Source organism: Amborella trichopoda, chromosome 3, assembly GCF_054954075.1.
Source record: "Amborella trichopoda isolate Santa Cruz 75 chromosome 3, AtrichopodaSantaCruz75HAP2 v2.0, whole genome shotgun sequence".
NCBI lineage: Eukaryota > Viridiplantae > Streptophyta > Magnoliopsida > Amborellales > Amborellaceae > Amborella > Amborella trichopoda.
This window is the reverse complement of record NC_142338.1, coordinates 11937533-11948349: the sequence shown is the minus strand read 5'-3', so window position 1 is coordinate 11948349 and position 10817 is coordinate 11937533. Positions and strand designations below refer to the sequence as shown.

Genomic DNA, 10817 nt, shown 5'->3' with positions numbered 1-10817 from the left:
ACATAACCGCAAAAATTAGCCTATCAAAATTAGCAAAAAAAAACTCGAACCAGGGGCTTCCCATCTCTCCTCCTCTTCTTTCATAGTGGGCAACGGGGCTTCTAGCCTGAATTCTTGACTTTTCAGGAAAATTTCCAATGACCTAACAAGCTTGACTTTTTGTTCTCCATGGAAGCAGAGAGAAAGAGATCAGAGATAGAGATTTCATGGGATTTGTAGGCACGTCTAAAGGCAGAGGGACTGGTTTGGTGAGGGCAAGAGGGGGGAGGATTCCCTATGTAGATTTCAATGAGCTCATATTGTAGCAAGATAAGGATGAATTTTAGAGAGAGAAGATTCAATGTGTAGATATGGGTAGGCACAATTGGGAGCAGGAGAGTTTTTGGGTTATGACGAGATAAAAGATTTAACTGTAGAACGTGAGATAGAAAAGTTTTAATAAAAGAGCTAAAACCACTCCAGGAGTGAAAAATAAGTAGTTTCTACAGTAGAGAGAAAGTGTAAAAGATCAGTCTAGGAGAGAGATATTGGATACAGAAGACCCATTCATAGAGAGTCGTGGGGTAGACAATAGTTTCTATGTGTGTGTGAGAGAGAGAGATGGACCTGGGTTCGTTTGGGTAAGTTACAGTGCTAGTTCAGTGCTAGTTCAAGAGATGATAGTTGCAGCGCTGGTTCAACGATAATAGAGTGGGCGATTGAGATTGGAGTCCTATGTAACCCGTATGTGTGAGGGTCTCATAAAATCATTGTTCATATGAAAAATATATTTCTCTTTCCTTTCTTTTCCATAAATTTCTTACTCACGTTTTATTTGAAAACTCAAATCTATTTAATTGAAAAACTTTCCTTTTCAATTCAAATCTCTTAGATGGCACATAACATGCCCCATAAAATAGGAAAGTATATCAAAATGTGTGGGGCGTGCCTCTCATGGGGCCACAAGTGGGCCTCACACACTACCTACATGCAATTAATCTAGTAGGCCCCGTGGAGTATAATGCTCCCCATGTGTATTATTAATTTTAAAATAGATAACATTGTTTTTAAAAAACGATTGCTATTTTATTTTTCTCTCTAATTTATTAATTACTGAAAATTCAATTTTATCCATTTATAAATCTATTTTTTTTTAAAAAAAAATACCTAGAGACTTCTAAAAGTTTATTTTATTAATCTAAAATTTATTTAAGAGCAAATTAATTTAGATTTGGATCCAACTATGTTAAGGAATATTAAAATTACTAAAGCACTCAATCTTCTACTAGAGACTATAATCCACACCACTTCATCAAACTGATCCAATAATTCACATGACCAACAGTCAATCACAGAGATTCATGATTGGGCTACCAAAGTTAGCCAATAGGTGAGGGGACACAATCTTAGTCTATGGATTATGATTCCCCTTACGAACAAGTCTAAGGTCATACAGACCTTTGTACACTCAACTCATATGGTGCATATGGGGGTCATCTCTTGCACAAGTGTGTGTGTGTGTGTGTATATATATATATATATATATATATATATCACCCTCAATGGTGATTTGCTTCCCAATACAGTTATCATGTGTACATGCCGTGTGAGGGTATAAGATGAGGTTTTGGTCTTTGTCCCTTCAGGCCCACCAATCACACACAAGAGTCACATAATCCGATTGGCTCACTACCCTGAGCAACTCCGACCTCATCAAGGGATAACCCTGCTAACCCTTATCGGTTGTACTCTATGCCTAGGTATTTAGGGTTTTGGAACTCGATTGGCCTAACTTTTTAAGCTTAGTTTGAGTCTCGACAAATAATATTTGCCAATCTCGATCCCTCTTAACCATACTTCTACTGAAGTTTAGTGTTCCACTGTAGTAAATTTGGTTACATACTCTCATCAGGCCTTTAAATGATCACAAAACCCAACATAATTCGCACGAGATAGATGACTTAGATTGAGCCGCAACTTGATCAGGGCCTTTACCATGGTGTTTTCCTCTAATTTTTTTCCCTAATTTTTTTAAAGTCTATCTTTCTAATTTTAAGTGATTCTTAGTTGGCATTTTTCTTTCATATGTAATTTGACGGAACTCATAATCAACTGTTGATCGATGAGTTTACAAAAGCAACATGGAGGATGTTGCATTCTCTACCGGAATTTTGACTATAAGCATGGATATCCGACTATTTCTATCGAATAGTGCTTTGCAGTCATCTATGATTCTAAGCAACCAAAATCCCTCAAATTATTGACTGACTCTAGGTCTTGAAACCTATAAAATATTGAACCCCCACCTGATTCCATTAAAATCCAAATCTCCAGCTCCAACCAAGTTCAACAAGATCAAGGAGAGGTCGAGTCTTAATCCTTGAATCGAATTTAGCCCCCGGATTTGGGTGCCAAGCCTGTGGTGACTTCAACCGTTATTTTATTTTTTATTTTATTTATATTTCTTCCATCTTTCATAAATTCACGTATTTCGTTGTTTTTTTTGTTAGATCAATGAGGAATGGGTCTTTTGCGTGTAGTAAGAATGAAATTCAAGATGTCATGTTGTGTTACCCACCACCCTGATCGCTTATAGCTTGAGTTCATTCCTACATATTTTATTACTAGAGTTGCTATATTTGCAATATTTTCTATAAGTTCTAAGGTTTTAAGCAACTTCTAAGTAAAATTCTGATATTGTTAAAAAAGAAATGAAACTTTGATGTTAGTTTAAATACAATCATTGAAGGGAGGTCACAACTTTCCTCACCCGATTTTGGGTATAAATATCCCCATTCTTGCTGAGGACCACCTCCTATACGTAGGCCATCTTCCTTTTTCGGAGCACACATCCTATCCCATTGCACAATATTTATTTTATTTGTACATTCGGGATCTCCTTGCAAGAATATTCCAATGACCTTTTTAAAGTTTGAACTTTAAAAAAAAGAAAAAGAAAAAAAAACTACCCGTGTGTCTTTGAACCATGGGAAAGCAAATATCCAATTATTTCATTATGATACCCAAATCTTATTATTAAATTATTTTTTAAAATTTTTTTCAATGTTAAACTTGAAAACTGGGGAGCAGTGGAACTCTAGATATCAGGATCTAGCACCCTTCCACCCTATCCAACTAGGCCCAGGGGCCATTCCTCCGAAACCCTCTTAGCTACAGTTGGTTCAAATGACTCTTAGGCCAATTATATCCTCCAAAAATTTTATGGAAATGTATATAATGAGACTTTTTTACTTTCGATACAAAAAAGTTACAATTATCATTAACCATTTGATATGAAATCAGGTAGTTGGGAATGCGTCACTTAGTAGGCACAAAGCCCAAAATCAATGCTTTTGAAAATTGTGATGCATTTCAATGCGTCGAATTTTACATCTAATGGCTATGACTTATTTTGACCTTCCTATACCAAGTAAGCGATCTTTATTTCCACTAATTGGACATTCAAGATGAACTTTATCCAAAAAAAGCTACAGTTTTTGTAGAGGCCACCATTTGGTGCTTTAGGCCTCCAAATTTTCTTAACCTTCATTTATTTCATGATTTAGCGCAATTATCCTATTGTATTGTAGGGTTGTAAGATAATACAGTGTAATTTTTTCTATCTTTTATTAATAAAAAACAGGTAAAGGGCTTTCTCCAATATATCCAAAAATATATATATATATATCTATATATATATATATATATATATATATATATATTTATCCAGGTGCATTTGGCGCGTGTATGGTATGGCACTGGAAATGGTGGGAGTCATACCTCCGGCAATGCACGGGTCTTCAGTAGTCAGCTCCAAAGACCGTAATCTAATCTTCCTCCGAAATTTAACAACTTGAAAGCGTACCACCTACCAACTCTTAAAGCTTACCAACTATTTGAAAGCTTTTTCTTTCAACCACATACCACAAACCCCCATCATATTTTGAGAAGAAGAGCCTAAATTCATGTAATAGGCTTCAATAAAGTGATTAATGTTATATTTTGTATAAACTATTCTTCATGGTTGCATTTGAACTTTGTAGTTGGATTCAATGTTTTAAAAAATATATTGGTGGGGTGGATTGTCTATCCTCAATCGGAATTCAGATCATTTTTAGATCGTCTAGATCGATGGTATAGAAAATTTTTTTTAAAAAAAAAAAAAAAAAAAAAAAAAAAAAAAAAAAAGGTTTATAGTGTGGGGATTTAGAGGGGACCAAATACAATATTAGATAAGTTTAAATAAAAGTAAAAAACAATAAAATGAAAATGACGATTTCAAGGGGAACTAAAGCAGGATCCATACCATCCTAGAAAAGATTCAACCGCGATTGATTTTGAATCCAAATCGCGATTTGGATAAAAAATATCGGGTTTTAAAACATTAGTTTGATTTAATTATCCCTCACTAAATTTGGTGTAATTCCATGAGTTGGCAATATTTTTTATTGAGCCTCCTTAGGCGTGAAGAGAATGGGCACCAAGAGAGCCTCCTCGCAAAACTCTCACCCAACACCCCAATACCTCAAATATAAACCAAACATCCCTCCTCCCCTTCTCATTTTCCTCATTTTCCCTACCCCAAACCCACTTCCATAAATCTTCTTCTCCTTTCTCTCTCTATCTATTCTCCATTTCTTTCTCTCTCTAACTTTTCTCCACTTCCATTTTCTCTCTATCTTTCTTTTCCCTTTCTTGCTCTTCCCTCTCCTTAATATTGCTGTGCACCATGCAGACCATGCTCCTTAACCACTCCTTTACTCCATTAAAGCCCACAAACTCTTCTCACCACACTTCTCTTGCCACCACTCTCCCTTCTCTCACTAACTTTCCATGGAAAAGGACCAAAGACTTGCACCATACAGCATGTAATTGCACCGCCTCTAATGGTGGAGCCACCTCTCTTCTCATTACAGAGCCCAATGGCAAGGCCATGGTGCAAAACTTTGTTCTCTCCCCTAATGGCACTACCCAAGAAGAGATGATGGAAGATTTCAGCAAGAACCAGATGGGTTTTGATCAAGGAATCGGGATTGTGAGCTTTCTCGAGCGAAAGAGTTTCCTCATCACCGGGGCGACTGGTTTCGTCGCAAAAGGTGAGTGGAATTTGAGATTTCCATGATTTGTTTTCAGAGAAAAGATTAACATGTTGGTTACTTCTGCATTTTTTGTATTGTAAATTTGTAACTCATGGTTACCTTCTTCTTTTCTCTTTTTTTTTTCCTTTTTTTTTTAAAATACAGTTCTGATAGAGAAAATATTGAGGACCCAACCTGAAGTGGGGAGGTTGTTCCTCTTGATCAGAGCTGAGAGTAGGGAAGCTGCACTGGAAAGGATAAAGTCTGAAGTATGTGTTAATATTCTTTCATGGATCATTCATTCGTCTTGTATTATTTGAGAATTTTTTTATCAGGTATTTTTCTAACCTCTCTCTCCATTGGAACTTCAGATCATAAACACAGAGCTCTTTAGACTTGTACAAGAAATTCATGGTGAGTCTTACAATGACTTCATGTCGAGCAAACTCGTGCCAATTGTGGGGGATGTCACAAAGACCAACCTCGGAATAGAAGTAGATATTGCAGGTGCGATCGCAGACGAGGTTGATGTTATCGTCAATTCTTCGGCAAATACTACCTTCGACGAAAGGTTTGCGAGTTCAGATTTCCGACGGTAATTAACGTCCACATAATCAAGGAAATTAAATCCATAAAGCATCTTTTCCTTCTAATCACAGGTATGATGTTGCCCTCAATATAAACACCAGAGGCCCTTGCAGGCTCATGAGATTTGCAAAGAGGTGCAAGAAACTCAAGCTCTTCCTGCATGTTTCAACTGGTAAAACCAACATTTCACATAACAATATTTATGAAAACTTATGTGATGTTTTTTTGCATCAGAAAAGAAAAGAAAAGATGTTTTCCTCTTATATTTAATTCCTCTCTCATATGCAGCCTATGTAAATGGGCAAAGGCAAGGTAGAGTGATGGAGAAGGCCTTTTCTAAAGGTGATAGCATTGCTAGAGAGAGAAACTTATCCGGATTTCCTTCAAACCCACTCCAGGGTTTGGATGTTGAAGCTGAGCTAAAGCTGGCAATGGACTTACTTGACACCTTTCAAGATGATAAACTGGTGGCCAACAAAATGAAAGAGTTGGGTTTAGAGAGGTGATCTTTTAATTCTTTCAGTTTTCTCTTGGAGCCACTTAATTAGAAGTTAACAAGCACTGCATTTTTCCTATGGGTGGTACATGCACTTTTGCATGGGCTAACTAACAATCCCCTTAGACATAGGGGTGGGTAATGGGTCAGGTTGACCAGCCAGTTGACGGGCCCACCAGACTTTGGTCTGGGTTTGGGTCCTATTTCTAGACCCTTTGGGTTGGGTATGGTTCCAGAAGTTGAGACCCAGCATTAGATAGGGTTAGGTTTGGATCTAGGTCGACCTGATCCAAATATTTTAGATGCAATATTTGTTTTATTATAATAATATTTTATATTAAATAATCTACTATTATTTCATTGTACTTTTTATTTACCATATGAAAATTTTTAACATAATGTATATTTATACTATCTTATAGCTAGGAGCTTAAAGGGATTATTAAGAAGAAGGTTTCTCTCTCTTTCCTTGCGACATTTATTTTGTTGTTGAAAGTTAAGAGGCATAAATAAGAGACAGGAAAGAGAGGGAGAGAGTTATGAAAGCAAAATAGTGCTTGACGCAACTGGGTCCAGGTTGGGTCTCCCACTTGACCTTGACCCTACAGGGTTTTGGTCTGGCTCTGGCATGGCTCTTATCTGGTCTGGTCTAGGTTGAGGCCAAGCCGACCATAATATATTAGTATAAATTACATATAAATAATACAAATTATGTAGTATAAAATATATAACATAATTTTTTATATATTTTTTATTATAGACTCAGACCCAACAGACCCAGTGGGTCAGGTTTGGGTCCAAATGATTTGGACCCGACCAGGCCCGAAATCGAGGGAGTTTTGATGCATTTGAGTATAATGGGCAGGGCAAGAATGTATGGATGGCAAGACACTTACGTTTTCACAAAGGCCATGGCTGAAATGGTGATAGATAGCATGAAGGGCGCCCTTCCTGTTGTCATAATGCGCCCAAGTGTAATAGAGAGTACCGCACATGATCCATTTCCTGGGTGGATGGAAGGGAACAGGTGGTACTCTTATTCTCTAAGTTTTCACCTAATTTCATTGCTCATATTGATACCATTTCTCCTATGTGATTTTTTTCTCTCTCTCTAAAATAGAATGATGGACCCCATTATTTTGTACTACGGCAAAGGCTTGCTCACTGGTTTCCTAGCTGACCCTCAAGGAGTTCTTGATGTTGTGAGTCTGTCTCTCTCACACACATTCTCACATCTCAATATTTACTTACATAAATAATTCTTATTATCAATTGCTCTATGATAGGACTGTAACACTATGATTCGTATCTTCTCTATTTTTAGTTAATGAAACACGGGTACGGGCCTTCTCCCCCACTGACTTACTCAAAAAACCAAAATCTTAATAGGAAAAGTGGCGTGGGTCCGCATATCTATACATGCGTTCCTTGATGCAAGTAACATCCACATCAAAGATGGACGTTAGAGGGTGGTCGTCCGACCACCAGTTATAAATTAATGGTGTAAGAAGAATAAATCAAAAAAATTAATTTTTGATTTTTTAAAAATGATTATTTTTAAAATTTATTTTCTTACATTCACATTTATCATGATATAGATTGACAAACCCTAAAATTTTTTAATCCAAAATGCTTCACTAAGGTAGATTTAGAAGAGAAGACTCATATAAATACATGAGTCTTGTCCTTCTTAGTTAAAAATTTTGCCATTTTGGGCTAATGGTTGAGGGAATGAGGCAGGTACCAGCTGACATGGTTGTCAATGCAACCTTAGCAGCCATGGCTACACATGGGAGAGAAGGGAAAGCAGGGATAAATGTATACCAAGTGGCTTCTTCTCTCACAAACCCCCTTGTGTTTGAGGAGTTGGCCTCTCTTATGCACCATCACTTCTCCACCTCTCCTCATGTGGATTCAAAGGGGAGGTCCATACATGTGCCAATCATGAAGCTCTTTAGATCAATGGAAGACTTCTCTTCGCATGTGTGGAGCGACGCCCTGCAACGCAGCGGCGGGAGAGCTTCGACTCTAGAGAAGCTGCCCCAACGCCTGCAAAATATCTTCCTCAAATCAGTGGAGCAAGCCAAATACTTGGCTAATATATACCAACCCTACACATTCTATGGTGGCAGGTGCTGTTCTTCTCATCTTTTAGCTTCGATTTACTGACTATTTTTTCATTTATTTTTCACTTGGGCCTTTCAATTTCATTTTTTTCCTTTATAACCATGATTCCTTATCTTATTTACACCTTTGTAAGGATTTTCAAAGGTTATGTAAAAGAGAAATTAATATAACCAATGGAAAACCATAAGAAATACACAGGAAATAATCCTCCCTGGGCAATTGGATTGGAAGCAGGTTTGATAACACAAATACACGGAGGTTAATGGAAGAGATGTCTGAAGAAGAGCGGAGAAGTTTTGGTTTTGATGTTGAAAGCATTAACTGGAAGGATTACATCTCTAATGTCCATATCCCTGGCCTCAGGAGGCATGTGATGAAGGGACGAGGCACCTGCTCTAAGGATTAACATGTTAATATTCATAATATGATTCCTAATCTCTAAAGGCATATCCAAATTGAGTGACCAATAAAAAAAAAAAGAAAAAAAAAAAGAATGTTGGGATTGTAGGTGATTCCTACATGTCCTTTAATGTAATATGTTGATAGCTTAATTGATATAAGTGATTTATGTTAGAAGCAAGAATAGTGCAACTGATTGAAGTCACATTTTGCTACTATGTGGTGTGATTTGTTGTCTTCTTTTTTTCCCTTGTAATCAATTTTCAACAGTGAGGCTACAAATGCATCGACTTCTTGCATTTCATGAAGATCAAAGAACATAAATCATTTGGCCAATTGAAAAATAAGTCAAGTGCCTCAAATAACTTTCTGAAAACAGGTGGTGATAAAGGATATTATGGGTTCGCAAAATTATATTATAGCACGCTCCACATTTTCCCCAAAATTACGTGGAAAACAATCCCCCACGCCTCTTTTTTCCTAATTTTTCCCTGATATGAAAATATCGGAGAACTGCGAAATTCATTTTTTTTTTGTGTTTTTCTTTTTTTACTTTTTTTCTTTTTGAGGTCTAGCTGATGTGAGAAATGCCGAATACACCTATCTTTTTATCTGTTCAATATCGATGATGTCAGATAGCCTTTCCCATCGTGTGTGTGATGTCAGTGATATCAGACGTCTCCAAATCTTTGTCCTTGGGTTTTCCAATATTTTAAACATTGGATACGTCTCTTGCTGAAGGACAAGGTATTAGCAATCTCGGACAGCCTGAAGGCAAGGATTTGGAGATGTCCAATATCAGTGACACCCGAATGCATCATGGGTTTTAAATCTATCCAACATTGTCGATATTGAATCTACCAAGAGATATGGGCGTTCAATGTTTCTGATATTAGCCAACCCTTAAAAAGAAATTCTTTTTTCCACCTTTTTGATGTTGAAAATGTCGGACAAGGGGCAAGATAGGAAAAAAAAAAATATGGGCCAGGGGGTGGTCTTCATGTAATTTTGGGGAAACTGTTGAGTAGACGATAACAAAGTGGGGAAACAACTGGTCTGTACGTAAGTTTTCCTTATGGGTTTAAAGCTCATTTTATAATCCATGTGAACAAGCACATTGGTAAGAGGATTGGAAGTAAAACCTCTCCTTAAATTTTTCAATCTTTACGATTAGGGCTGTAAATAGGTCAAGTCAAGTTGAGTCTATGTAGACCCTGACGAGACTAGGTCAAGTAGATACTGTTGGGTCCAAGTCAATTGCACCCTGACCTGATATATTAAGTGGGTTCGGGTCCAGAGCGAGACACATGTATACACACACTTACACACGTGCATTATCACCGGAAAAGATTCACATAGAGAAGACGTTTTCATAGAGAAAGTACAAGTCTTTGTAGAAGTGATTTACAAAAAAGTTTACTGAGTAATGTAAATAAGCAGAAGGCCCTTGGGAACATGGTAACGATGGGTTATACTTGATCAGACCTGATTAGGGCAAAATTCATTAAGTAATGGGGAGTGCTCATCAGGCTAGAGGGGTAATGGCCTAATGGGGAGTGCTTCTTGTGTGATTAGAGAGAAAGATTGCTGATGGTGTGGGTCCGACCTCATGTTCATGTAGGTGTCCTTTTATTTTTATTTTATAAAAATAATACCTAAATCTTTGCAGTAGATTGACATTATGTGGAACTAGGGTACCTTTGGTGTCTAGAAATAAATAAAATATTTGGATTGATAGATAGTGAGAGACCCGAATACATTAATTATGATTTATTTCATTAAGGGTATGTTTTTTTTGATAAAGCAGAATGATAGACCAAGATTCGTATAACGAACCCCAAATACAAGATTCGCGTAACAAATGCCAAATACAAGATTTGCGTAACGAACCCCAAAGGTTTGATGATGATGATCGAGGAAAGTTGCTCTTATTTGCTAATATTTAAGTAATATTTGTGAGAAGACAGACAAGCATTTCAAACTTTTGCTTTAAAAAGTCTACCATGGAGGATGCATTATTGTGCGGTGATAAAATGGAGCCCAATTTTACGATGATAATTTCAGTTATATTCAACACATATACCTTCTTGAAAAGTTATATTAAGGATATTATCAGCTCTGTGATTTTCTTATCGTGATAAAATTACATT

General features: G+C 36.9%; 1 protein-coding gene across 1 annotated transcript; it reads left to right on the top strand.

Moving 5' to 3' along the window:
- Positions 1-4539: 4539 nt before the first annotated feature.
- On the top strand, positions 4540-8848 carry LOC18432608 (fatty acyl-CoA reductase 2, chloroplastic). Its single transcript, XM_020666285.2, has 9 exons — positions 4540-5075; positions 5223-5326; positions 5429-5628; positions 5717-5817; positions 5934-6147; positions 7007-7168; positions 7262-7343; positions 7882-8273; positions 8503-8848. Exons 1-9 carry the CDS (start codon positions 4709-4711, stop codon positions 8672-8674), a joined length of 1794 nt encoding a protein of 597 aa, XP_020521944.1. The 5' UTR covers positions 4540-4708; the 3' UTR covers positions 8675-8848.
- Positions 8849-10817: the final 1969 nt, after the last annotated feature.